The sequence below is a fragment of the Pelodiscus sinensis genome, chromosome 21 (assembly GCF_049634645.1).
Source record: "Pelodiscus sinensis isolate JC-2024 chromosome 21, ASM4963464v1, whole genome shotgun sequence".
In the NCBI taxonomy this organism is placed as follows: Eukaryota; Metazoa; Chordata; order Testudines; family Trionychidae; genus Pelodiscus; species Pelodiscus sinensis.
In genome coordinates this window covers 14,578,869-14,606,775 of record NC_134731.1, presented here as the reverse complement: position 1 = coordinate 14,606,775, position 27,907 = coordinate 14,578,869, and the positions used below count along the sequence as shown (strand labels likewise).

At 50.8% G+C, this 27,907-nt stretch overlaps 3 protein-coding genes across 8 annotated transcripts in view; 1 reads left to right on the top strand and 2 right to left on the bottom strand.

The window, feature by feature from the left end:
• The window catches only part of XAF1 (XIAP associated factor 1), a 36,795-nt gene extending 12,691 nt beyond the window's left edge, over positions 1-24,104 (bottom strand). Inside the window, exons 1-3 of one of the 2 annotated variants that reach the window (XM_075904922.1) lie at positions 24,038-24,104; positions 2,329-2,405; positions 442-577 (exon numbers count right to left, since the gene is read on the bottom strand). In XM_075904922.1, coding sequence (XP_075761037.1) covers positions 442-577; positions 2,329-2,360 — 168 coding nt within the window. In that variant the 5' untranslated portion in view covers positions 2,361-2,405; positions 24,038-24,104. Of the gene's footprint in view, positions 1-441; positions 578-2,328; positions 2,406-2,505; positions 2,526-24,037 lie in introns of those variants that run through there. The other variant, XM_006113283.4, reaches the window with a different exon arrangement.
• On the bottom strand, positions 17,145-18,299 carry LOC142819268 (uncharacterized). Its single transcript, XM_075904908.1, has 2 exons — positions 17,954-18,299; positions 17,145-17,758 (listed from the first exon to the last, which is right to left on the bottom strand). The coding sequence occupies exons 1-2, from the start codon at positions 18,297-18,299 to the stop codon at positions 17,145-17,147; spliced, it is 960 nt and encodes a 319-aa protein (XP_075761023.1).
• The window catches only part of LOC102460546 (Na(+)/citrate cotransporter), a 34,068-nt gene continuing 30,222 nt past the window's right edge, over positions 24,062-27,907 (top strand). For 4 of the 5 annotated variants that reach the window (XM_075904910.1, XM_075904909.1, XM_075904914.1 and 1 more), the window contains exon 1: positions 24,062-24,195. In XM_075904910.1, the coding sequence (XP_075761025.1) occupies positions 24,091-24,195 (105 nt within the window). In that variant the 5' untranslated portion in view covers positions 24,062-24,090. Of the gene's footprint in view, positions 24,196-26,806; positions 26,882-27,907 lie in introns of those variants that run through there. The other variant, XM_075904911.1, reaches the window with a different exon arrangement.

Sequence of the window (27,907 nt, the reverse complement as noted above, 5' to 3'; positions counted from 1 at the left end):
GAATGGGAGCTATAAGTCCAGAAGGGACACGTTTCCTGCTCTTCAACTACAGACGTTTGTTGCTATTTGACATTCAATAGCATGGACAGCGGATGAAGGCCCTGCCAGGGAAGGTAAGCCCCAGCTTCTCCCCTTCCTTCCAAGGCCCCACCCCTGGAGCCAACCCCCACCCACCCCAGCCTCATCCTTCCTGGCCATCTGCGGGGCCACAGCTGCCATGCTGGGGCCCCAGCCCTTCCCGGCAGCCAGGGAGCAGGGCTGCCCTGCCACTGCCCCACTCCTCGCACTGTGGACCCAGCCTTCCCTGGTGGCCAGAGCATGTAGGTAGCTTCCCTTGCCTACACTATCTACTGCCCATGTCCAATAGCATGGCTAGGCTAAAAGGAAACAGAGCTCATAACCAGGAACTGTTGTGGTATAAGGAAATGGAGCAGCTCTCACCTGCTTATGTGCTTCTTCCTGATGGCTCTCCATCTCCTTTAGAGCAATAGGTTCATCACACTCTGAACAGAGAGCGAGAAACCGTGTGCAGTGGGTCTCATGCAGAGAGAAATTGGCAGCAGACACATCTCGTTTGCTGTGTGGCATGGAGGGGGGAAGAAAAGGAATGTTACTTCTTTAACTCAACTCTAGCTTGAAAGTGAAAGATCAATATTTATATCTGTGCCCTATCTGACAGAAACATTTGGACTCCATTAGGGCCTGCCTACACTACGTGGAAGATTGATGCTGCTGCAGTCGATCTTCTGGGGTTTGAATTAGCAGGTCTCGTAAAGACCCACTAATTTGAACTGAGTGGGCGCTCCCATCGGTGCCAGTAGTCCTGCTCCTCACGAGGAGTAAGGGGAGCTGATGGGAGCATTTGCTCCTGTAGACTCCCATTGCATGGATGGGGCGAAAACTCTATTTAAGATACGTCGACTCAAGCTACATAATTAACGTAACTGGAGTTGTGTATCTTAAGTCGACTTTCCTCTTTACTGTAGATCAGGTCTTACTGACTCCCCTCACACATGCAGAAATCAGGAATAACTCTGAGTCCCATGGGGTAAAGTTGAGGCAAGAGGTGAATCGGGAACTATGTTGCAAAGTTTGGAGGTGGATTCCAGCTGTGTTTGGAGAACTATGGTCTTCAATAGATCTAGGATAACATACATTAGCTGAAGATCTGCTCCATAGCTTTTTGATCACAATTATGATCGTTTGTTTAGGGCTCCCAAGGCAGGAAGATACAGTAGCTCCTCGCATAACATTGTAGTTATGTTCGCAAAAAATTCAGCTCGAAGCAAAATCCATTTTCCCCCATAAGAATTAATGTAAATGGTGGTGGGGACAGGGAGGGTTAGGTTCCAGGGAATTTTTTTTCAGCAGACAAAAGATAGTATATACATACACAGTGTAAGTTTTAAACAAACAATGTAATACTGTACCCAGCAATGATGATTGTGAAGCTTGGTTGAGGTGGTGGAGTCAGAGGGTGGAATATTTCCCAGGGAATGACTTGCTACTAATTAATGAACTAGCACTTGGCTGAGCCCTCAAGAGTTAACATGTTGTAAATTATCAGAGGGGTAGCCCTGTTAGTCTGAATCTGCAAAAGCGGAGAGGAGTCCTGTGGCACCTTATAGACTAACTGAAGTGTAGGAGCATAAGCTTTCGTGGGCAAAGACCCACTTCGTCAGATGCATGTTGTTAATGTGGCCTCACACTCCTAGGGAACTAAGGGGAGCTAATGGGGGGCTGCCAGCCTACCCTGATTCCAATCCCCCTCCCCCCCCAAGGACAGGCTGCAAGAAGTGGACAAAGCAGGCCACCAAACAGGGTTATAAGAGGGTCTTATGGAACTATAAACAAGCACAAGCTCTAATACAATGTTAACCGGGACAGTTAACCAGGACAATATGAAGTGGGGAGTTACTCTATGGGTTCCCACAAGGACAGTAGCTCTCAATTATCCTAGATGACTGTAACTCTTTTAGGAGTCTGATTTGTCTAGCATACCTCCAAGTTTCACCTCTTGCTTGCAAAATCAGACATAAATACACAAGAAGGTCACAGCACGCTATTATTGAAAAAATGCTGACTTTCTAATTTTGATCCTATAATTATAACATAAATCTATTGGAATGTACATGTTGTACTTACATCTCCGTATATAGAGCAGTCTAAACTTTTTTTGCAGCCTGCTGGAAAGTTAGGCTAATATCCAGAGGTGTTGATGTGCCTGCGGGAAGCGGTCTGCATGCCTCTAGTTGAGAACCACTGGTCTAGCTTGTCTACATCCCCTCTGACATAAATACCACTTTTGAGAAATAAAGGATTTCTTACCAGTTCTTGCAGAACTTGCTCTCCTCCTCCATGGTTTCTCTCTGGCTATGGCCCTCTTTCTCTTTCTTTTGATCAGCCTGTAGCGAGAGAAATGAAACTGAAACTGTAATTCTAAACCCGGCTGCACCACATTGTGTGCAGCAGTAGGGAGGGGCAGTCTTAATGGTGGGAGTTTACCAAAAAGTGCGGGGAGCTCCCTTCCCGGAATAGAATCAGAGCCAACCTATTCTCCAGGTGCTCTGTGTTCGCCTTGGTAATTCTACCTCCTTCCTCGGTATCCCAAATTAATTTGACCACAAGAAGGCAGTGGCTCCCAGCCTTTCCAAGCAACTGTATCCCTTTCACGAGTTTGGCTTGTCTTATGCCAAGTTTCACTTCACTTAAAATCTATTTGCTTACAAAATCAGACAAAAAAATACCAAAGTATCACAGCTCACTATTACTGGAAAACTGCCGACTTTCTCCTTTTACCCTACAATTATAAAATACATCAACTGCAATAAAAATATGGTCCTTACATTTCAGTGTACCGTATATAAAGCAGTACAATCAAGTCATGGTCTGTACGTGATTTTTGTCTGCACTAATTTCACTAGTGCTTTTTCTGTAGCCTGCTTTAAAACTGGACAAATAGGCTGTGTCTAGACTGGCAAGTTTTTCCGCAAAATCATCTGCTTTTGCGGAAAAAACTTGCCAGCTGTTTACACTGCCCGCTTGAATTTCCGCACAAGCACTGATGATCTCATGTAACATTGTCAGTGCTTTTGCGGAAATACTATGCTGCTCCCGTTCGGGCAAAAGTCTTTTTCCGAAAGACTTTTGCGCAAAAGGGCCAGTGTAGACAGCACAGTACTGTTTTCCGCAAAAAAGCCCCGATCGCGAAAAGTACTTTTGCGGAAAAGCGTCCTGCCAATCTAGACGCGCTTTTCCGAAAATGCTTTAACAGAAAACTTTTCCATTAAAAGCATTTCCGGAAAATCATGCCAGTGTAGACGTAGACATATTGTATCTAGATGAGTTGAAATTGAAGAACACCCTGGAACATCTCTGAGTACCTATCAGGGTGCTGTACCCCTGGCTGAGAACCACTGCACCTAAGTAATCTGCCCAACTGTAATGCAGAGTTTCTCTGGGGCTCTCCAAAATCAGGGGAAGGAGGGCTTTGTTCACCTGCTCTGCTCCAGGCCAGCCCTGAGACTACCTATGCTCACATGGCCAGTTTCCAGAGTCAAACTTCCTTCTGGCAGGGACAGCCAGGGCTCTGTTCCCCCATCCCCTTCCTGTCTAGTGTGGTGAATTCTTTTCCTAAGGACAAAGAAAGCACAAACGGCCTTCAGTGGATTCCTTCGTCCTTGGCAAACAGCCCTCCTGGCAACCACAAGAGGGAGTTAGAATGCTCTTGCTTTCCTCTTAATTTTCTCCAGCCCTGGCTATGTTTAGACTAGACTATGGAGTTTTTTCCACAATATGTATCCCGGAAAAACTCCGCTGCATCCAGGGAACACGTCTGCTCTTCCAAAATTTTTTGTAGAAGAGCAGACAGGCTCTTTTGAAAGAGGAGGTTTTTCCGAAATTTGGCCCAGTGTAGACAGGCCAAATTTTGGAAAAGCCTCTTCCAACAAAACTATCAGGAAAAGGTATGCAAATTGCGGAGCACAATTTGCATACCTTTTGCTAGAAAAAAGTGGCAGTCTAGACATAGCCCATGGAACAAGGCTCGCAATACAGGATCCCTGCCCTTGGAAATGAAAAGACCCATTGGACCATTTAGTCCATTTCTGGGATCATTTAGCCCATTTTTGATGGGGGGCCACTACAAGATTTTGGAAAGTGGTCGAGGGCCGCACTCTTCCAGGATATTAATGGATGAATTCTGGGGTCTGGGATGGAGGTTGGGTGCAGAAGGGAGCTTGGAGCAAGGGATTGGGGTACAGGAGGGAGAATGGGATCTGGGAGGTCGTTTGAGTGAAGAAGGGAGTTGTGACCTAAGGCAGGGGACTGGGATGCAGGATTTTGGGATGTAACCATGGGTAGGAAGGGATTGTGATCTGGGGCAGGAGATTGGGGTAGCATCCTCTTGCCCACCCCTGATTTAGTCCCAAACCTATGCAAATACAGGATTCAGTCGTCTACAGGATGGTCCACCAGGAATTGAAATGATATCAACCTGCCCAATATCAATTTGACTCAGGACAAAGTCCTGGCAGAGGAATCAAGATGACCAACGAGAAAATATTCCAAGTTATTGAGTGAATATTTCACACCTAGGGCATTTTCTCAAAGGTCTAGAAGGAGCCCAGTACCTGCTGGATGTTAAACTGACCTTCTGTGACATTTTGCTTATAAACATGCTTCAAGTTTTCCTCCTCCTTCCATATCATTTTACCATAATGGACGGGACACAGGACTGGGAAGCAGGTGACTCTGTTCTAGTTGTACCCTAAGTGTGTCCTAATTAGGTCTGTGTGTGGTGGGGGGGAGGGGGGTGAAACTAGACAAGCCTCATAAAATAAAATAGTAAATAATTTAACATACCCACAGGCTGCTCATGCGATGAATCCCACAGAGTGGGTGTCAGTCTGGCTTGTTACTAGTATGGAAGGTTAGTTACAGCCTGGCACTGGTAGGTAACTTGGAAAGTTTACCTCCACCTCACTGATCTCCCATGGTGTCTGTAACTCCTCCAAGCCACACCCCTCCTTTGTTAGTCCAGCTCATTGGTCTCTCTGACCATGTGATATGGTCCATTGTTATTTCAGCCAATCAGGAGGAGCCCCATATGGCCTGGTTTCCAAGTTCAATTTTCCCATTAACAGCAGCCCACTGGTCTGAATCTCATGGTGGTGACTTTGCTTTCATTCATTCTCCCCTTGTTGGTCCAGAGAACTATCAACGGGAAAAAATATTGCATGTGGATGCAGGTCACTTCTCACTATTGGAAAGATGGTTGGTATCTGTGGAACTTCCTAATAACTCCCATAGAGTTCAAAGAGCTCTATTCATCAGTAACTCTCAAAGCACTTCACAAAGGCAGGTCAGCATTACCATCCCCACTGTGGGCCCGGCAGACTGGGGAATAGAACCCAGGTTTCCAAGTCTCAGTCCAGGGCACTATACACTATTCATTACCATGCTGCCTTGCCATGGAAACAAGTCCTGAGTAGCATGAACATAGCACTCCCACCCCTTTCCAGATCCCAGACCCTTTGTTTTTCCTAATAACCCTGAATCCATTCCAGGAGAATTTTTTTTAGCATGAGCAAAGGCAAGTCTCCAATCCAGGGGTGGGGAAACTTTTTTGGATTGGGTGCCGCTGACCCACAGAAAAATCAATCGGGGGGCCGCACACAAGTGAGAAGCAAAAAAGCCCACCCAAACCCTCACTGAAATGGCCCCGACTGAGAAGGAGAAAGACTCTTCCCACGTTCCCTTTGCACACCAAAGCCTAAGGAGGGCCTGGGCTAGTAGATTTTTTGTGCTCCAGTCCCACAGTGACATTGGGGGCTGGGGGCCAGCACTGGCTTCCCAATGCTGGGGAGGGAGCCTTGAGCCTCCGGGGCTGGATCCAGGCAAGCCATGGGTGCATCTGGCACCTGGACCTTAGACTCCCCACCCCTCCTTTAATCTGTGGGCATCAAACCTCCCTTTTGCTACCCAGTGCAGATATTGTGATGACTAAAAGATCAATCATTTCAAGCCCAATAGAATTATTTCCTTTGGACTACACGGTGGACAACCTATATCCTGATGAGAAAAGTCTGCATGAATGAATGGAAGCACGAGATCACTGGAGCACTAATAAGGGAAACAAATTGTCACACTTTACATCGAGGTGCCATTATAACTGGTTTATAAAGAGTTAATAGATGTCATAAGAATGATACAGACACTACACTATGGCTGTGTCTAGACTGGCCAGTTTTTCCGGAAAATCAGCCGCTTTTCCGGAAAAACTTGCCAGCTGTCTACACTAGCCACTTGAATTTCTGCAAAAGCATTGACTTCCTACTGTAAGAAATCAGTGCTTTTTGCGGAAATACTATGCTGCTCCCATTCGGGCAAAAGTCTCTTTTGCGCAAAACTTTTGCGCAAAAGGGCCAGTGTAGTCAGCTGAGATTTGTTTTCCGCAAAAAAGCCCCGATCGCAAAAATGGCGATCGGGGCTTTTTTGCACAAAAGCGCGTCTAGATTGGCCACGGATGCTTTTCCGCAAAAAGTACTTTTGTGGACAAGCGTCCGTGCCAATCTAGACGCTCTGTTCCGAAAATGCTTTTAACGGAAAACGCTTCTGTTAAAAGCATTTCCGGAAAATCATGCCAGTCTAGCCATAGCCTATATGTGAGAGACCATAATAAGCACATCACAAGAGAGGGAATAGATGTTTATTGACTTGTTGGTTTCCGTAAGACTCTATAGCAATTGATTAGCAATTGTTTATTAGAAATATGCCTGTTGCTGAGCTGATTGAACATCTGTGAGCACAGGGGAGGGAGGAAAGGGTTTGCACACTGCTCCTGCCCCCAGCACTGCTCCCACCTTCAGCACAGTCCCAATGGGCTGGCCAATGGGAGCTGCCTGTTGTCAGCAGGCAACTTGGGAAGCATCCTCCCCTCCTCTCTTCAGGCTCCTAGCTGTTCAGAAACCACATGGCCCCTGCAGTAGTGTTACTCAAAACATTAGCTGTAAGAATCATAATTTGTGTTTATTAGTTGTTTACTGTAGTGCCCATGAGTTGCTAGGTGTTTTCCAGATGTATATAATTGTCTGGAATGGACAGATGGACAGATAGATAGAAGTCACAAAGGGGTATTTTCTGAGCAAAGCAATGAGATGTGCTCTAATCTGGATTTCTGCTGTTGTACCTGGGCAGCCTACAGCCGGGTTTCTCAACATGTGGGTTGGGACTGAAAATTGAGTCACCTCACCAGGGTGTTTCAAATGATCTCATGGCAGCTCCTGTCCACAGGGTTGGCTGGACTTGCTACCTTGCTCTGGCAGCTGCAACCTCTGACATAAAATCCCATTTAATTAGTGAACTGATTAAATGTTAAGTTTAATCCATTAACTGATTAAATAGGGCAGTGGAGACTCAGTTGCTTCCGGCCCTGCATGGGACTGCCAGCTCCCAGCTCATGTGAGCAGCAGGAAGCAGCAGCCCTGTGCAGCCCCAAACTGCACTGTGGGCAGGGGACTGCTCTTCAGGTACCGGTTAACTGGTCACCTGTTAACATCCCTAGTCACAGTGCCACTTTGGTTTAGCCCAGCAATCATGATGATGGGAGCCCAGCTAGGACAAATTTGAGTGAGTGGTCACAACTCCACTCTCTCAAATTTGGTCCATTTGGGAAAAGGGGGCAAACCCGAGTGGCACAGCAACCCCACAGCAGAGAGCAACGTCAAGCCAGCCCCGCAGCACAGAAGCTGCAAGAGTCATTCAGCCTGACTTAAGAACATAAGAATGGCCATACTGGGTCAGACTAAAGGTCCATCTGGTCTAGTGTCCTGTCTGCTGACAGTGGCCAATGCCAGATGCCCCAGAGGGAGTGAACAAAATAGGGAATCTTCAAGCAACCCGTCTCCTGTCACCCATTCCCAGCCTCTGACAGAGGCTAGGGACACCATTCCTACCCATCCTGGCTAATAGCCATTGATGGACTTAACCTCCAGGAATTTATCCAGTTTTCTTGAGCCCTGTTAAAGTCCTGGTCTTCACAACCTCCTCTGGCAAGGAGTTCCACAGGCCGACCATGCGCTGTGTGAAGAAAAACTTCCTTTTGTTTTAAACCTGCTGCCTATTAATTTCATTTGGTAACCCCTAGTTCAATGACTTGAACTCTGCCCTTTTGGGATAAGTGACACTGGTCACCAGTATTCCCTCTAATCTTTTCCATACATGTGCAGATTTTTTCCATTCATGTGTGGAATAAAAGTTTTGTGTGCACCAAGGTATGTGTGAATGTGCACCACCAAATGAAAAAAAAACTAACTGGGGGCGTTCAGCTAATCAGCGGGGCAGCGTTTGAATCTCTTCTGAGTGGCTGCACAAGTGTTCAGATTACAGGGAACACTGCCGGTCACCCTATTTCACATGTGCTTAACTGTACTCATCAATTAGGCCCATGCAATCAAGACTTAGGAAAATTATTGTTCTGATTCCGCACTGCACTGCCCCATAGCATTTACAGTGGGGTAACTGACTCTTTAACAGGCCTGGGCAAAATACCCTCTGCGGGATGGATGCTGTCCACGAAGCCGCCAAATCCGGCCTGTGGACTCGTGGCCTACCCCGTGCATGCTGCTGAGGAATACGCCTGTTGCAGAGCTGATTGAACATCTGTGAGTCCAGGGGAGGGAGGAAAGGGTTTGCACACTGCTCCTGCCCCCAGCACTGCTCCCGCCTTCAGCACAATCCCAATGGGCTGGCCAGTGGGAGCTGTCTGTTGTCAGCAGGCAGCTTGGGAAGCATCCTCCCCTCCTCTCTTTAGTCTCCTAGCTGTTCAGAAACCACATGGCCCCTGCAGCCAGTGCGGGGGCGGGGCAGGCAGGGAATCTGCTTGGAAAGGCTGCTGGCTGAGAGTCAAGCAAGTAATCTCCTAGCCAGAGCCTGCCTCTGACACTCTGTCCCCCACCCCAAATAACCCAACCCCTCTGCCCCCATGTCGCCTCCTAGATCCTGCACCCCAACCCCTACCCCAGGTCACAACCCCCTCTTGCTCAAAGTCACAACCCAAAACCCTGCACCCAGTCCCCTAACTCAGGTCACACTTGCCTCCTTTATCCTCACTCCCTCCCAGACCCCACACCTTCTGCAGCCCAATCCCTTACTGCAGTGGTCACCAACCAGTAGATCTTGAAGCCTCTGGCACGTGATTCTGACTAGTTTGGCAGGGAAGCTATCAAGCGCAGGCACTTCAGTTGCCCCTCCACCCACTGTCATGCTGCTCCTGCCCTCTGCCTTGGAGCTGCCCCTTGGGAGCCTCCTGCTTGCTATGCAGGGTGTGGGAGGGAGAAGGGGGGCCCCGCTGATGTCAGGGTTCCCCTCCCCCCACTTCTGTACCCAATCTCCACACAGAGAAGGGGATGGAGGGAGCTTGGCAATTCAAATCTCTGTCACTCTCACACACACACAGGCTATGTCTAGACTGGCATGATTTTCCAGAAATGCTTTGAACGGAAAAGTTTTCCGTTAAAAGCATTTTCGGAAAAGAGTGCCTAGATTGGCACCGACGCTTTTCTGCAAAAGCACTTTTTGCGGAAAAGCGTCCATGGCCAATCTAGACGCGCTTTTGCGCAAAAAAGCCCCGATCGCCATTTTTGCAATCAGGGCTTTTCTGCGCAAAACAAATCTCAGCTGTCTACACTGGCCCTTTTGCGCAAAAGAGACTTTTGCCCAAATGGGAGCAGCATAGTATTTCTGCAAAAAGCACTGATTTCTTATAGTAGGAAGTCAGTGCTTTTGCGGAAATTCAAGCGGCCAGTGTAGACAACTGGCAAGTTTTTCCGGAAAAGCGGCTGATTTTCCGGAAAAATTGGCCAGTCTAGACACAGCCACATTGTCCTTCACTCTCCCAACCCAACACATATGTGGGGGGTTGTTGTTACTTCTTTTACTGCTTGCAAAGTGGGTTACAGGCAGTCCCCGGGTTACGTACAAGATAGGGACTGTAGGTTTATTCTTAAGTTGAATTTGTATGTAAGTCGGAACTGGTACATACTGTAGGGGAAACTCTAGCCAAACATTTCTCCAGAGCTCAGTTTTATTCTCCCACACCTCACTTCCCTCAGTCCTTTATTCTCAAGCTGAGGTGTCTACTGAGAAAAGCCGCTCTGTCTCTCCCTGGTCTGCTGGGGGGGGGGGGAGGGGGGCGCTAGCTTCGCATATCCCTGGTCTGCTGGGAGGAAGCAGCTAGTGTGGGGTTACCTCACCCCGTTTGTAAGTAGGGATCCGATGTAAGTCGGATCCATGTAACCCGGGGACTGCCTGTATTTTTGGTTTTTAACTGGTCTGTGCATTTTATAATTTTCATTTCTCTCTTACGCTTAAATTTCATTCTTTGAGTCGTGAGTTCTAAAGTGCCTAACCTGTCGAGGCTGGAGTAATTATCTCTATGGCAACTGCTGCTCCTGGAGGTGTCTGGCCTGTCCCTGCAGCCCCTAAGAAAGGCAGAGCAGGGGGTCTCCACATGCTGTCCTTGCCTACAGACACCTCTCCTGCAGCTCCCATTGATCAGTAATGGGGAACCGTGGCCAGTAGCAGCTGTGGGATCGGTGCCTGTAGATGAGGGACAACACATGGAGCAATGGAGTCATTGCTGTACATGCCAGCTGCTTTCAGGAATGGTGCAGCGCTAGGGTGTCAGGTGTCCGGTATTCTACTGGACAGTCCGGTATCTGCGCTCTTTGTCTGGTAAAAAAAATCAGAGAATACCAAACATGTATTCTCTGATTTTTTCGGCTGCGCACTGGACGGAAGCCTGGCATGGGCGGGGGGAGCAGCTGGAAGGCAGGGCCACGATCGGCGCTAGGAGCCTGTGATTGCGCAGAAGCCTGGTGGAGGTGGGGGGAGTGGCTGGAAGTCCACGCTTATCCCATGTTCCTTTTTTTTTTTAAGCTCAACCAAAAAATACTGGGTGTCTGGTATTTTTTGGGAGACCATCTGGCAACCCTGTGCAGGGCCAGGGCAGGAGTAAGCCGGACACTATCTCAGTTAAGTGGTACCCAGCCAGATCCTGTATCCTGAATCCTTGTCCCAGTCCTGAGCCCATTTCTGCACTCCACCTCCTACCCCAGACCTGAGTTTCCTGAACTCAAACTCCTTCCCAGAGCTTGCACCTTGAACCCCCTCCAGGACCGCAGTTCCCTGCCCTGGGCTAAGCCCAGAGCCCCTCCCACACTCTGAACCATACCCTGCACCCCAACCCCCTACCCCAGCCTGGTGAAAGTGAATGAGGTTCAAGGAGGAAGGAAAATGGAGTGAGCAGGGTGAGGCCTTGGAGAAGGGGTGGAGCAGGGGCAGGGTCTCAAAGAAGGGGCAGGGAGGAAGTGGGGGCAAGGGTATTTGGGTTTGAGGTAGATCCTACATTGCACTTAAATTGAAAAAGTGATCTTGTGGTTAAAAAGGCTAGAGACCCCTGATTTACTGCAAGCTCCCTTCTGCACCCAACCTCCATCCCAGGCCCTGCACCTCCTCCATTAACATGGCAGAGTGCGGCCCTTGGCACCTTTCCAAATTCTTGGAGTGCCCTGCCCCGTCAATAATTATTGCCCAACTCGCTCAGCAAGGTGCAGGTCAACAGTCACTTAGGCCCCTACTGGTTCAAGCTGGTTAGTCAAAATCAATGGACATAAAACATTTTGACTCTTCACCTTGCTCTGTAATATGGGATAATGTTCATTCCTCTAGCTTACTGGGGGTTGGGAAAAATCCTTAGTTAATGTTTGCAGGGTACCTCCAGAATGCCACGCATGGATAAATGTTGTTAAATCAGATTTCATTTTGCTCTCATTCATGTTCTGCCTATACCTCTAAACAAGCCAAAAATCCACTACTGCCCAGCCCCGGAAATAATTAATGTTTATTTGGATAAACACAAATTATGTAACACAGCAGAGAAAAGGCCTTTGATAAAATATGTAAATGAGATGGCAGCCAGCAGGAAGTAATGGAAGGACAGGCAGACTACAATGTTGCCAGTTACAATTCACATTCTTTTTTTCGGTCTTTGCACAGTATTTGAAATCTCTCTGGGGTTTGACTAAGCTGTGCTGGAAGTATGGTTGGGGGCTCAAAAGTTTGATCAGCGAGGATCAGTGACCGAGAGGTTGATAATGAGGGCTTTTATGTAGAAAGTTGTTGGACACAGGGATTGTACCGAAAGAACTGTAAGTTCAGAGTTACAAAAGCTCTTGGAAAAATATCAGATGCTGCATTAGGAACCCAGTCAAAAGATATTCCTAAAGGAACACTGTGGACTGGCAGAGGTTACAAAAAGTACTTAATGGGACAGAGGAGGGAGGAGAAACAGAAATGAACAGTGATGTCCCCCAAATGCCAGTAATAACTCTTTCAGTCTAAGGCTTGCCTATAAACCTTCTAGTGTATAACGTAATGGTACATGATATGTTTTAGGCATCTGATCAAATTAAGCATCACACAGAGGTAAGTTCTGAACCAGTTGTTTTTTTCAATGTGACCTTCAAATAGGAGAGTCGTTTTCTGCTAAAACTTAGTACATTTAAAGCATGGGTGGGGAATTTATGTGGCCCCTGGCTTGCCTGGCTTTGGCCCCTTAGGCATAGAGCTCCTCTCCAGCATTGGGGTGTGCATTGGCGCTCCAGCCCCTACACCGCCCCACCGCAGGGATGGAGCACACAAAACCTACAGCATAGGCCCCCCTAGACTCTGGTGCATGAAGGGAATGTGGGGAGTATTTTTCTCCTTCTCAGTCAGGGGCTGCATCAGTGAGGGTTTGGGTTTTTTGTTTGTTTGGTTGGTTTTTGTTGTTGTTTTTTGCTTCTCAATTGTGTGCAGTCTCGGACTGATTTTTCTGTGGGTCAGTGGCCCCCGACCCAGAAAAGGTTCTCCACCCCTGATTTAAGGGTCAGACTTTCCCTCTCCCCACTTCCCCCCCAGTATTTTGCAGAGCTCTTGCAGGTTTCAGGTGAGTTTAATTTCATTAAGGGTTTGTACTTCCAAATGCGGTGTGGAAGCTGTGAGACATTTTATTTGTTCTAAAAATGTTTTGAACAATAATTGTATTTTGGGTGAAGCAAACGGATTGCTTAGACAGCTGCTTATGCAGTTGGCTGGTGTTAGAACTGAAGGTGAACATGGATTGGGAGTCATTCCTGTCTCTAAATACACCCACTGCTACCTTTAAGCCATCCATTCCAGAGGCCAGCTCTGTCTAGTCATAACAACAGTCACTGGAATCCATGGGTCAGGATAGCTCTCAAAAGCAATTTCCAATTACCAAGATTACACCACATAGTTTTTATTTTCTAATTTCCCCATTTGGAACTGCTACCTCCCAAAGTGATTTTATTCCTTATGCTTCTTAATTCAAAAACCACCTTTGTTTTACCCTTTGATAGGGATTTTGTGGTAGTGTCCCATTTGCTGGTGGACACGTTTGTTGTGGCATGACTCTAAAAAATATTCAGATTAATTGAAATTTACATTCATGGTTGTATCTCTACGGCAAAGGCTGGGCGTGTTCAGTCACGTGGCTCAGGAAGCTGGGATTCACTTTCCAGCCCTGTCCTAGATTCTGTGTTAGCTTGGGTTTGTCTCTTAACCTCCTTGTGCCTCAGTTTACCCATCTGTAAAGTGGGGATAAGCATAGCAAGGCAAGGGTTTTATGGGATTTAATTCATTAACGGTTGAAAAGTGTTTTGAAAGACTCCAGAAAGGTGCTCTGTAACAACACAGTGCACCATGAGTCTGATTCAGCACCCATTAATTGAAGCCAAACTGTTTAGTCCAACAGGCTTTGGATCAGGTCCCTATATTTATTGCACTGAATTTCCAGTTTTTGCTTTGCTGACTTTTGTTAGGAGCCATGCTCTTCTGTGGAAGGGCATCCCAGTCTAACCCAAAGAATCCTTTAATGGCTGTTAAAGACTGGAAGTGGGGAAAGGGAACCAGTCAGCTCAGCTCTGGAAACCTTGTCCTGCCCTTCGAGTGGGGATGACTTGTGGGCAGCAGTTCTTTGCACGCCTGCACAGCAGTCATTCCCCCCTGCCATGGGTTTCCGGTCTATGGAAGGGTCTAGCCCATTTTGAAACCTACCCCCAACTCCTGGCACTGGGTCTTTGCAAGTGCAACTGTGTCTCTTCTGCAGTGTGACTAGGTGCAGGTGCCAGGGCTCAGCTGGTAAAGGCCATCTGAAAGAGCTGCCATTGCCACAGCACTGTGTGATCTGGCCAGCGCTGGCGTCTGTACGCATGCACAGGCCAAGGGGGAACAAGGACAGGGAGGGAGAGCTGCCAGATCAAACCCATTCCTCTCAGCCAGAAGAATGAGCAACTTTCCGAGAGCAGCTCCCGGGCACGGGCTGCATTGTAAGCCAGTGTCCTTCTCCATTCTGTCCACTCATGCTCTCTCCGCTCTCTAACCCTGCTAAGTGCTTCAAAAGGCTGGAAGTTCCCCTTCTCCAGCCATAGCTGGTTTTCTATACAGGCTGAACCTCTGAAATCTGGGACTCTCTAGTCTGGCAACATCTGTGGGGGACAAGCAGAGAGTCTGATGGCAGGGGGAGCTAGCAGCCAGGAGCGCAGCCAAGCCAGCATTTGGGAGCCCAGTCAGGGCCAAGAGTATATCTAGGCACCGGTGACAGGGAGCTCTGCTAGGGCCAGGAGCAGAGCCCAGTGATCAGAGCTGGCAGCCAGAAGCAGGGCTACTGGAGGGGGTGGAGGGAGGGTGGAGGGGAAGTGAAGCTCAGAAGTGGAGACCAGTAGCCAGCAAACTCCCTGGTTTGGGATCTTTCAGGTGCCTGATTTTCCAAAGAGGCTGAGCATTTGCAGTTCCCTTGGGCTTCAAGTTGGTGGGTGCTCAGTGATCCTGCAGGTGAACTTGTTTCTAGGGTTGCCAGGTGTCTGGTTTTGAACCGGACAGTCCAGTATTTGAGCTTTCTGTTTGGGAAACAAACTGAGAAAAAAAAATGGTATTTTCTAAATCAGATGTAATGTAGATTGTGATGTAATGTCAAGTGTGTCTGGTGTTTTTGTTGAAACCATCTGGCAACCCTACATGTTTCATAATGTCCCTAACGTTGATTAGGAGTCTTAGGCATCCAAGTTTGTAAATGCAGGCATCAGTTCTGCCATGAGAAAGGGTATCTGCCGCCTTAGACTCTGTGTGGGTATGTCTACACTACAGCGCTAATTCGAACTAACTTAGTTCGAATTAGTTAATTCGAACTAAGCTAATTCGAACTAAGGCGTCTAAAACTAAAAACTAGTTCGAATTAGCGTTTTGCTAATTCGAACTAGCGCGTCCACACTGATTGGACGCAGGGGGGCATTTAAGGGCAGCTGAAACCGGTTCTGGCAGGGCATCAGGTCAGTAGTTGCTTTATGTGGCTGCTGTCTGAGGCTATCTGAGGCTCGTGCTTAAAGGGACCCCCCTGGACAGCCGGTTCTCAGCTTTTCCTGCTTGCTTGCCAACCTCGCCAAGGGACAGCAAAGCGTTGGTCTCTGTGCCCGTCTGTGTCGGTGCTTCCCTTCGGGGGGGACCGCCGCAGGTGGCAACATGGAGCCACAGCTCGCCCTGCACCTTCTGGTGCACTTTCTGGACTTGCTGCTGCAAGCCTGCCACCAATGGCTCGAGGCTGCCTGGCACCACCTGGTGAACATCAGCCCCCTGCCTCTCCGCCTGGCCGCCCTGGGGGCCGTGGAGGAGCCGCGGCGGCGCCCCGGCACCGGCGTGCCCCGCCGCATCTGGCATCTGGACACCAGCACCGACTGGTGAGACTGCATCGTCCTGGAGCGCTGGGAGGACCGACAGTGGACCCAGAACTTCAGGATGAGGAGGGACACCTTCCTGGAGCTCTGCGAGTGGCTCGCCCCTGCCCTGCAAAGAAGGGACACTCGCATGAGACCCGCCATCCCCCTCCAGAAGCGGGTGGCCATCGCCCTCTGGAAGCTCTCCACGCCGGACAGCTACCGATCCGTCGGGAACCAGTTCGGCATGGGGAGATCCACCGTCGGAGCGGTGCTCATGCAGGTATGGCACTCGTCGGCCACCGAGCCGGGGGGGGGAAGGGGGGCTGCGAGGAGGGGATGGGCCGCCCAAGGGACAAAGAGGGGGCGGGAGGAGGCGAAAGCGCCCCGCACCGGAGGGGTCGGGCTGTCCCGGCCGTACTACACGCCGCCAGGGGGGTTGCTTCCGGGAGTGGGGCGCGGGGCACTGCCAGGGCACGCACGCTCCCAGCCACCCGGGCGCCCCACTGATTGGCGCTTTGCTGTGTCTCTCTCCGCAGGTGGTCAAGGCCATCAACCGGGTGCTGCTCCGCAGGGTGGTCCGCCTCGCCGACCCGGACGCCGTCATCCGGGGATTCGGCGCCCTCGGCTTCCCCAACTGCGGGGGGGCCATCGACGGGACGCACATCCCCATCCGTGCCCCGGAACACCAGGTGTCCCAGTACGTCAACAGAAAGGGGTACTTCTCCGTGATCCTGCAGGCCGTGTGTGACCACCGGGGACAGTTCACGGACATTAATGTGGGCTGGTCCGGCAAAGCACACGACGCACGGGTGTACCGCAACTCCTCTGTGTGCCAGTGGCTGCAGGCCGGGACCTTCTTCCCCGACCGCCACATCAGGGTCGGGGACGTGGACATGCCCGTGTGCCTGGTGGGGGATGCCGCCTACCCACTGCAGCCGTGGCTGATGAAGCCCTACACGGGGCACCTCAATCCCTCCCGCCAGGTCTTCAATGCCAGGCTGACCAGGGCCTGCATCGTGGTGGAGGGGGCCTTCGGGCGACTGAAAGCCCGCTTTCGATGCCTCCTCACCCGTCTGGACCTGGCCGAGCACAACGTCCCTCCCGTGGTGGCGGCATGTTGTGTGCTCCACAATTTGTGTGAGCGAAAGGGGGAGGCTTTCCTGCCAGCCTGGATGGCTGAGGCTGACCGCATGGCTGGACACTACGGTCAGCCCCGCACCGCCGCCATCCGGGAAGCCCAGCGGGGGGCCGTCCGGATCCAGGAAGCCCTGCGGGAGAGCTTCCTGGTGGAGGAGGAGGAGGACTGACCTCTCCCTGCATGCCCCACTGGGGCCTTCTTCCACCCTACCCCTCCCTTCCCCTTTCCCCTCCCTATCTACTGTACAATAAAGACACCTGTTTTTGAAACAAAAACGTCTGTTTATTTAACATAACTGGGTGCGGGAAGGGAGGAATGAGGGTGGGAGAGGGGAGGGGGAAACCTGGGACGAGGGAGCTGGAAGGGAAGGGGAGGGAAGGGAGGAAGGGAAAGGAAAGCTCAGGGGTGGGAGTCTGGTTGCCTCTCCCGTCTCGCCACACTGCGGGTCCGGGGACGTCGGTGGGAAATGGTTGTGGGGGGGGGGCAGGAGGGACAGGGGGTGTGGAGGAAGCAGGAGCGGAAGCGGGAGCAGGGGGAGCAGGGGGAACAAGAGGGGGAGCTAGAGGGGGAGCAAAAGGGGGAGCAGGGGGAGGAGGAAATGGGAAGCGGTCCAGCAGGCTCTGGAGGTGGCCTCGCAGGGCACGGCCCTGCTCCTCCAGGGCCTCCAGACTCCTCCGGCGCAGCCTCAGGTCCTCCTGGACCCAGTGGTCCTGGAGACGGAGCTGTCGATCCAGGAACCGGAGATGCCGCCTCTGGTAGTCCTCCTGGTTCCTGGCTGTCCTGCTTGCCCGGGCGCGGGCGGCTGCTGCAGGCGTGGTGGTGTGCCCTGCAGTCCCAGGTGCTGCGGCTGTGGTGCAAGAAGACCAGCGGTCAATTACCCCAGGGGCCCAGGTGTGTGAAACCCAGCTCCCCTCTGCAAGGCCAGGGCCCTTGCAGGATCCCCAGCTGCTGCTCCATGGTGGGCAAGGCCCAGGCGCACGGTCCCGGGGCTCCCTCTCACCCCAGCCCCCCGTACACATAAGAGGAACACGAGGGTACTCACAGGTGGACGCCTCCCCGGCCTCAGACGACGCAGGCGAGCGGCTCTGTGGCGTGCCTCGGGGGTCCTGGGTCCTGGGCAGGCTGGCGGCAGGCTCCTGGCTCTCAGAGCCCTCTTCCTCCTCCTCCGTGTCCAGGAGCGGTCCCTCTGCCCCGGGGTCAATCACGTCCCGGGGGGCAGGGACGGCATGAGGCCCCAGGATGCAGTCCAGGGCATGGAAGTGGGGGCAGGCCTCCGGGTCGGCCCCTGGCAGGCAGGCCCGGGAGTAGGACTGCCGCAAGTCCTTAATTTTGCAGCGGACCTGCTCCCGGCTGCGCTGGTGGCCCCTGGCGGCCAGGCTGGCAGCCATGCGGCCGTAGACGGCCGCGTTCCAGTGGCTAGTGCGGAGATCGTGGACATTGGAGGCTTCCCCCCAAACCTCGATGAGGTCCATGATCTCCGCACTTGACCAGGCGGGCGCCCGCCTTTTGTGCCCCCGGGCAGGCTCCTGGGAGCCGCCAGGCTGGTCCTGGGGAGCAGTGGAGGGCTGGGAGCCCTCGGATGGCTGGCTCATGTTGTGGCAGGTGCAGGCTGTGCAGGCACGGGTGCTGGCAGCCTTGCAACTGGTACAAACTGTGTAGCCAGCCCGTGGCCCTTTAAGGGCTCCGGGGCCGGGAGGGGGGCAATAGAGTTTCCCTGGTGTTGGCCAGAGTGGCCACCAGGGAAACCTGGGAAGCCTTAGCCTCCCACTAGTTCGAATTAAGGGTCTACACAACCCTTAATTCGAACTAGCTAGTTCGAACTAGGCTTAATCCTCGTAAAATGAGGTTTACCTAGTTTGAACTAAGCGCTCCGTTAGTTCGAATTAAGTTCGAACTAACGGAGCGCTAGTGTAGCACCTAGGAAAGTTAGTTCAAACTAACGGACGTTAGTTCGAACTAACTTGTAGTGTAGACATACCCTGTGAGGCTGGCTCCTGGCAATACTGTGAAGCTGGTACCATCTGCCAGTTAAAATTGTATTAAGGCAGATCTGTGTTTTTGTTCTGGCCTTTGGAAGACTGGGTCTGAATTTTACAGCTGTCCCTTCTCTTCCCCCAAATTCAGCAATGTCTGGATTTTGGTTCTAAACTGTCTAGTTCAGCAGTATCCGGTCAGGCAGCAATTCAGCCCCTTCATAAAACTCTGAGCGAGCAATGGTAAGGTCATAGCTTTTCAGGTGGTTCCATCTCTCTAGATTTCTCTCTACCAGATCTTCTTTTTCTCCCTTTTCCTCTTCATCTATTTTTCCCCACAGGGAACCCTCTGTTCCCTCTCTTCTTAATTTTGTCCTCTCTGGAACTGCCTGAGACAAACTGCAGGAAACTTTGTGTTTCCAACATTCCTTGCCTTCCTTCTCCTTTGGAAGACGCATCACCCACATGACTCCATTTTCTATTCAAACCACAGTAGACTAGAGGATTGTTCCATTATCCATATGTCTCCTTTTGCCTGTCTTTTACCTCTCGGCTCTGATTTTCCATTAGCCAACCAATGAAGTGCCTAAGTCTCAATTGCTTGGGATATTTTTTTGTTCTTTTTTCATGGAATATAGGCACAAAAGTGTCTGATGACAGCTGAGTGATGTTGATGACAAGTGTCTGATGTTGATGACAGCTTTGAATGACACCTTAACATCCCTCTTTTGTAGTAGAGGGGGAAACTGAGACACAGGATTCAGTGTCAGAAGAATTCATGGGAGCAGCTTCTTCAACCAAGACTTTCCCTGTATTGATTCAGCTGCTCCATTAGAAAGTATCCCTTGCAGCATTGTTGGTGATATCTTTTTAGTCTGTATTTGCTGGGCGTGCACAATTGCTGCCTCTCCACTGAAGCCACAGACCAATTAACTGTGTTTGCATTAGTTGCTTAGGTACAAGAAACAAGCACTGCTTCTATAACAAGTTACCTATTTGTAGTTATTTATTTGAGAGCTGCTGGCACTTTCATCTGCTGCTGGAGCCTGGACACATGAGTGCAGGTATGAGCTGATTTCATCTCCCTTTCCAGCCTCTCCACCTTTGCGGAATCTTTTCTGGGCTCCTTATATTATGCAAGGAAGCTGCTGTGGCCTGCTTCTCATTTCCTGCATAGGTATCCATTATGCTAACAAGCACATCAGAGGAAAGCATCTCCTTTTGGGACTGTTCCTGGAGGCCAAAATGTGCCAGTAGTACTTAAATCATCTACACAGCCCTTATCCTGAGCTGTGCAAACCATTCCTGTGACTTCACTGGCCTGGCATCAGGGTTTGCAGGATCAGATCCCCAAGTCCTTGTCCCCTACAGCAATGCACCTTAGTTTGCTGTTAACACCTGTGAATGGAGCATGGAAAATGCCACCAGGCCAGAATCCCCCATTCTCTCATGTCCATTTTATGCCCACTTTGCTCAGGTGCCAATTACTACCCAAGGTGCAAAGCAGTGGAGGATCATAGCCCTCCGTCTTGACTTGAGCCCAGCTCCCCTCAAAGTTAAACGGATCTGGCCCCAACATAGCAGTGTTTCAGCACATGCTGGAGTAGAGCTCATGCAAACAGGAAATATGTCTATTTAAGCACCATTATCACTTGCAGGAGGTAGCATGGTCTCCAAAAAATGACATTTTTGGGTGTAAAAAGTACAAAAATAATAAAGCGCTGTAAAACTTAAAACAAAAATTCAGTTTTCTCCAAATTTCAGTTGTGTTGATGTACCCCCCAGACTTCTCTCAAGTACCCCTAAGGGTACTTGTACCACTGGTTGAGAAACACTGCTATAAAACATGCACACAGAGGTAGAGTAGAGATAACACAGGCTGGGACACACTGTTTATTAAAAACAGTCCAACTAGCAATAACCGTGAATATGATTATTGCTTGCATGGTTTCAAGTCTCATGTTGTCAGAGCTTAGCTTAGCCTCCTTCTCCTTGGAGCCCCACATGGCTCCTTTTTGCAGGCAGCGAACATGGGGGACAGACTGCATGCCAGAATTTTCAACAGGCAATCGTGGAACTACAGAGATAGAATTTCTGTTATTGAAACAAAATGGGCGAGCTAATAACTGTTCTTCTACCAGCTGTTGTGTTGTTTTGCCCTGAGGAAGAGCCCAGTGTAAGCTGGAAAGCTTGTCTCTGACCGATGTTGGTCCAAGAAAAGATATTAACTCACACACCTTGTCTCGCTAGTAGCCTGAGGCCAAGAGGACAGCACCATTGCACAGGGAGTTTCTCTTGTTCATCCACAAGGGGGCACTTGGAAGTAAACAGAGCCCTGGCTCTTCCTTACCAGCTTCCCTGTAGGGAAGGTGAGGGAGGGCAGGACAAGTGGAAGGAGGGAGCAGAGGAAAGGAGAAGGTGGAGTGAGTGCTGCCTGGCTGCAGGAGATGGGGAGGGCTGGAAAGGGTGGCCAGAGGGGCCGCAGGAGGTGGGGAGGGCTGGAAAAGGAGGCCAGAGGGGCTGCAGGAGGTGAGGAGGCTGGGGAGGGCTGGAAAGGGTGGCCAGAGGGGCTGCAGGAGGTGGGGAGGATGGGGATGGCTGGAAAGGGGGGCCGGAGGAGAGGCTGGGGCTAGGAGGGTGGTGGGGAGGGGATTGGGAAGAGCCATGCTAGGAAGATCAATACTTTGTACTAGCTTGCATTTGATCATTCCTCCTGGGGGACATTTAAGTGCCACTTGCCAACTTTCATGCTGTCAATGAGCACCCGGGCTTTCACAATAAGCAAAAAGCCAAGCTCATCCTGTTTTAGAAGGCCAAAATAAGCTGATCCGTAAAACAAACCTCAGTGCTCTATCAACAAGGTGTCCTGTGGCACCTAAAAGACTAGACAATTTATTAGGGCAGGAGCCCACAAAAGCTTATGCCCTAATAAATTGGTTAGTCTGGAAAGTGCCACAGGATTAGTTGGTTTTGCTGAAATAGAATAACACGGCTACACCTCTGAAACTTGCCAATGCTCTGTGTGACTGGATCCCTGGTGTGCCGTCTGGGACCGTTGACCCTCACTCTTAAACCTCTTGCCCTCCCTTACTTCCCCCTTTCCCCTGCAAAGAAAGCAACAAGCTGCCAGCAACTTGGAATGCCCTGACAAGTAAAAAAGTAGCCAACGCAGCTCACAACAAGCAAGCTTGGAACTCTTCCCTGTATCCCACCTCTCCCCCACCCCCACTTACAGAGACTGAGAAATGCATCCACCAAGAGTTTGGGACTAGTGGCTGCCCGGGCAGAGCAAGGGAGATGGGTTTGTTTGTCAGAGCTGGGGCTTATTATAGGGTGGGGGGCTGGTTCAGGATAGGTCCCAGGTCTGCCATGGGCACATGGAGGTTGGGGACTGAGCATGATTCCTTCTGCACACATTGGCATTGCCACAGGGCAGGAAAGGGGGGCACTCCAGAGCATGACACCCCCCACCACCAAGGGCTACCATGGGCACAGGAAGGTGCTGGATGGGGCAAGGAGGTAACTGGGAGCCATGTTGGAATTTAACACCAAGTTCTGCCACCCCTCAATGGGCTGTGAGTAGCCCACAAGGCTGGAGGAGGTTAGACAATGGGCAATTGGGGGAGCAGAGAGTGGCCCACAGGGCTCAGGATGGTGAAATGAGGCGCAGGGGGGACTGAGCGGTTCACAGGGGTGGGGTGGGTTAACCTGGTGGGGGGTGGGAGTTATATGAGGTGCAGGAGAGGTTGTGAGTGGCCCAGGGCTGGGAGGGGGATAGATGAGGGGCAGGGAGGCTTTGAGTGGCCCCAGGTGGGGGCTCTGGGAGAGGAATTGAAGGTGCCGTGAGTGCCAGTGGCAGGGGAGGGCACTTAGAAAAGATGTGTGAGTGCTGAGAGTGGCTGAGGAGGGGGCATTAGAGGAAGGATGGAGGGAGGCTGCGAGTGGCCTTGGGCTGGAGCATGGGGGGGAGGGGTGTCTAGACAAGGGGTGGAAGAATTAAGGGAGGGGTATCAGGGCTGTAAGAGGCTCAGGGGGTAAAAGGAATGATGTGGGGGGGGCTGTGAGTAGTTCAGGGAGTGGGGGGTCAGAAGGCGGGAGGGGGGCTGTGAGTAGCCTGGGGGGCAGGTAAGATGAGGAGAGGGGAGCTGTGAGTAGCTGGGGGGGGGGAGGCTGTGAGGAGGAGCTGTCAGCAGCTCAAGGAGGGGGTCAGAGGAGGGGCAAGGGGCTGTGAGGTGCCCCAGGGTTAGAGGAGGGGGGCTGTGAGGGGCTGTGGAGAGATAAGAAGGGGGGCCGTGAGTGGCCTGGGGGTCAGGGGAGGGGCGGGGCAGGGGACTGTGAGGGGCTCTGGGGTCAGAGGAGGGGGGCTGTGAGTGGCCCGGGGGTCAGAGGAGGGGCAGGGCAGGGGGCTGTGACGGGCTTTGGGGTCAGAGGAGGGGGGGCTGTGAGGGGCCCGGGGGTAAGAAGAGGAGGGGCTGTGAGGAGCTCTGGGGTCAGAGGAGGGGAGCGGTGAGGGGCTCTGGGGTCGGGAGGGGCGGTGAGTGGCCTGGGGGTCAGAGGAGGGGGCGGTGAGGGGCTCTGGGGTTGGGGGGGGCGGTGAGGGGCTCTGGGGTCAGAGGAGGGGGGCGGTGAGGGGCTCTGGGGTTGGGGGGGCGGTGAGGGGCTCTGGGGGCGGGGGGGTGGTGAGGGGCTCTGGGGTCAGAGGAGGGGGGCGGTGAGGGGCTCTGGGGGCGGGGGGGCCGGTGAGGGGCTCTGGGGTCAGAGGAGGGGGGCTGTGAGGGGCTCTGGGGCGGGAGGGGCGGTGAGGGGCTCTGGGGGCGGTGGGGCGGTGAGGGGCTCTGGGGTCAGAGGAGGGGGGCTGTGAGGGGCTCTGGGGTTGGGGGGGCGGTGAGGGGCTCTGGGGGCGGGGGGGCAGTGAGGGGCTCTGGGGTCAGAGGAGGGGGGCGGTGAGGGGCTCTGGGGTCAGAGGAGGGGGGCGGTGAGGGGCTCTGGGGTGGGGGGGGCGGTGAGGGGCTCTGGGGTCAGAGGAGGGGGGCGGTGTGTGGCCCGGGGTCGGGGGGCGGGGATGCCGGGGCTCCCCCGGGCGGCAGGGCGCGGCCGCGGCGCAGGGCGGGCCGGTGTATTTAAACCTCCCTCTGTCGCCAGGTCCCGCTCACTCGCTGCAGCTGCCGCCGCCGCCGCCTCGGATCCCCTCGCTGCGCCCCGGGCCATGGCCCCGCCGTGCCTGAGACCCCTGCTGCGGTTCAAGTCCTGCGTCGTGCTCTTCGGCACCCCGCTGCTGCTGCTCGCGCTGCCCCTGCTCATCCCCACCCAGGTACGCGCCTCTGGGGGCTCCTCTCCCTGGGAGGGGGGGCCTGTGTCCGGGGGTCCCGGATCTCTAGGCGCGGGAGGGGGCGCTCCCGCCAAGGTCACTTTTATGTGCTAGCGAAGTCCCGCTTCCTCTGGTTTCCCTGCGGGACTCCCCCCCTCCCAATCCTTCTTAATTGCACCAGCGGTACCAGGGATGCTGGTGTCTCTGCTGTTCTCCTGCCCACTGCTGCTTGCTCCCCCCTGCAGCCAGGCAGCGTAGCGCTGGGGGCTCTCCAGGGGTCGTAGCGAGGCGTGGTCCTTGCCCCTGACCCTCAAGCACCACGGGGCTGGCAGAGGCTTGGAGGATCTGGCCAGGACCACAGCCCGGCTGGAGCTGCATTTCTCAGCGCCCAGCATCCATCGAGGAGAACAACAGGGAGCCCCTTGCACTCCCAACCAGTCCTTCTGGGCAACTCGCTGCAATAGGGTTTGCCAGCTGCAAGTCCCTGGTGATGGCATCCTTTCTCTCCCTAAACCAGGAAGAAGGAGAAGTCCTGTGGCAAGACTAACTGATTTACTGGAGAATAAGCTTTCCTGGGCAAAGACGCACTTAAGTCAGATAAAGGTGCCACAGGACTTCTTGTTTATGCGGATTCAGACTAACACTGCTACCCCTCTGATACTAAACTATGAAGGGTAACCGCATGGACTTCTGCGGAGAAGTCTAGAGAGGGGAATTGTTTCAATAACTCGTAGTTGGCTCAATCAGTGTTGATGGTTTTTAACCCTTTACTACCTGAACTGCAGCACTTTTTTGGATGCCCAGTGTTAGTAATCACTTGCAGGGTAGGATCACTTGCAGGGTAACCCTTAAAAAAGGCATGTATGTCCCAGGCTATACCTTAGGCAGTAAACAGTACAACAGGAGCCCCTGAAGTAGAAAGGATGCAAATACAAACTGGTCATAAGAAATCTCTCAGGGCCAGGATGTGGATCACCCCACAGACGCAAAACTTGCCATTGTTTTAATCTTATAAGTGTTACAGCTTAAGCTATGTCTAGACTGAAAGCCTCTTTCGAAAGAGGCTTTTTTGAAAGATATTTTCGAAAAAGCCTCTATCAAAAAAGAGCATCTAGCCTACAACCAGTACTTTTGAAAAAGCAAGCCGCTTTTTCAAAAGAGAGCACCCACGCAGTCTAGATGGTCTCTTTCGAAAAAGCACAGTTTGCATTACCTAATGCTTTTTTTCAAAAAAGCACTTTCGAAAAAAGGCGTTCTTCCTCGTAAAACAAGGTTTTCTGCGGTCGAAAAAACTGCCGCGTTATTTTGATTTACTTTTGAAAGAATGCGACAGCAATCTAGATGCAGGGGAAGTTTTTTTGAAAAAAGGCCACTTTTTTCGAAAAAATCCTGTAGTCTAGAAACACCCTTAGATACCAAGTTTGTTGGTCCACAAAGACATTGTTTCAAGTTTCAGCCCATGTACATAGGTTTTTGTCAGAAGCATCCTCCTCTCCTGGTTTTAACACTGATTTGCTGTGTTGCTGCCTCCATGCCTCAGTTTTCCCATCTGTAAAACTGGAATAACATGAGCGTGGTATGACATTTGGTATTTGTGAAAAGTTTTGAGATGTTCTCATGCTGAGCTGCATAAATGCACACCATGATTATTACCTATGAGAAGATGAGGTAAAAAGTAAAACATTGTGCCTGATGATTTAGGACGAGGGCACACCAATTGTCCACTGTTGTATTTTGATTTCATTGGAACTATGCCAGTGCAAAGCTGGTGTAAGAACTCCAGGATCAGGCCTTTTATCTTTTCTGTCTGCCACACATGTTTGCACCAAATATTATGGTCTGGCATAGTTTGTAGGACCTGCTCTAAAAATAATGTTACAACTAGTCATTTTTGATTGACCTAAAATGCGTGGTATATTTTAAACTTCAGAAAAACCTCAGGCTTATTTGTCAACAATAAATGCCATCCCTTCTGGTTTACCTGCCTAATAACAGCCCTGCCTTTTGGTCAACTTGACAGTCTCCTGTGAAAGAGAAATGACTGTGAGTTGCACCGAGGTAGGGTGGGAGACTTCATAGATGGGGTTTAACCATTGAAAGCACTAGCTAGATGACAAATATTGTAGGATCGATACAAAAGCTTGTGATAGGGCTGTGATGTACAAGAGTAGCAATGTACAATTTAATAAGAGTCTAGTGAGGTTTTTTGTACCTTTTGAGCATGAGGCATAAACATTGTGTCATTTTTCCAGGAGACTGCAGGATTGCTTAACAGGAATTCCCATCAATGATCACTTTCACAACTGCTCTCTGAGAGGACAGAATGTTATGTTTTCTGCCTCCTGTTCAAAGAAGCAAAATCAACATTGTATAGTTGTTAGTGTTAATCATGACTATTCTCTAACCTTAGTGCTTGTTTTTCAGTTTTTTGAACAGAGCTGTGCTTGAATTGACTATGTCTGTAAGAGTTAATTTATAAGCATTGTTGTCTTTTTGAACTTTAAGTAAATTATTGACTTCATGTTCTAAATAACCAATGTTTGTACTCTACTGTATTGTGCACTCTTTTAGCCTCTCAGAGCTGTTTCTGTTTTTCACAGTGGCCAAATGCAATCACATTATGTAAATTCTAACACTTAGCTATTGCTGCAAGACCTCAGATCACGTTATAAAGACATAGACATTTTAAGTAAGTCTCTTCCCTTGATATCTTTCCTATACTCTAGCTTAAGCAGAATTACAAAGCATGTTCAATAAATAACCCCTCTTAAACTGATGAACATTTCTAATTACTTAAAAATAATATTTTCTATACATATGAAGAGCTTGTCAGCAAAAAATAAGTAATACCCTGCTGCATGTAAGAGTACATCTACATTTGCTCCCTAGTTCGGACTAGGGATGCAAATGCAGACAAGCGAAGTAGCTAATGAAGCCTTACGGCACATTTGAAAATATCATTTTATGGCCTGCTTGTTTTGCCAATAAAAAGAATTCTTAAGACCTTGTAAAACAGAGATGGGCAACCTCGGCTAGTGGTTGGGCCTCATGAGTGGCCCTCCTTCATCTCAGTGAGACGCAAGACGTTCCTAACCAAGATGATGGGGTAGTTTTGCTAACTGCTCTTATGTACCTAGCATTTACAGTGTGTGCTGATTGAAACATAGCGGTACTTTGACTGCATGCAGCGGGAGCACATGGCTCTCACAGTCAATGTTGTGTTCAATTAGCATGCACCTCACTTCATGTGTTCAGTTAGCATGCACCTCACTTCATGTGTTCCGTTAGCATGCACCTCACTTCACTTGCTTTAGGTGTGTGTCACTTTAGTAATACTGGTAGGAAAAAACGGTGTGGAAGGAAACCAGCAGAATCTGACGACTCTGCTCATGGACAAAGGTAAACAAAATGTCTCACGGGCCGCATGTGGAATCTTGATGGTCTGCATGAGGCCCTTGGGCTACAGGTTGCCAACTCCTTCTATAAACTGTTAGTATGAACCAAAGGAAATTGCGAACTATCGAGCATTTACACCTAAGAGCCAAAATAGTGTTTACAGTGAGTTAATGAATACCTACTACCCCTAAGAGGATTCGATTTACAAACCCTAGGATCACTAGGTTATAAAAATCTCAACAACTGTTTCACGGGACATATTTAGGCATTTCTAGTCCAGACAACTCCCGTGTTAAGAAAACATGGTAACTGCAGTGAG

Excerpts from the sequence above, each read along its gene's own strand:
- LOC142819268 (XM_075904908.1), bottom strand. The coding sequence starts at position 18,299 with ATGGCTGCCAGCCTGGCCGCCAGGGGCCACCAGCGCAGCCGGGAGCAG. Across the intron at positions 17,759-17,953 it reads GGCCGGGGAGGCGTCCACCT|CCGCAGCACCTGGGACTGCA; the intron begins GTGAGTACCCTC and ends CTTGCACCACAG.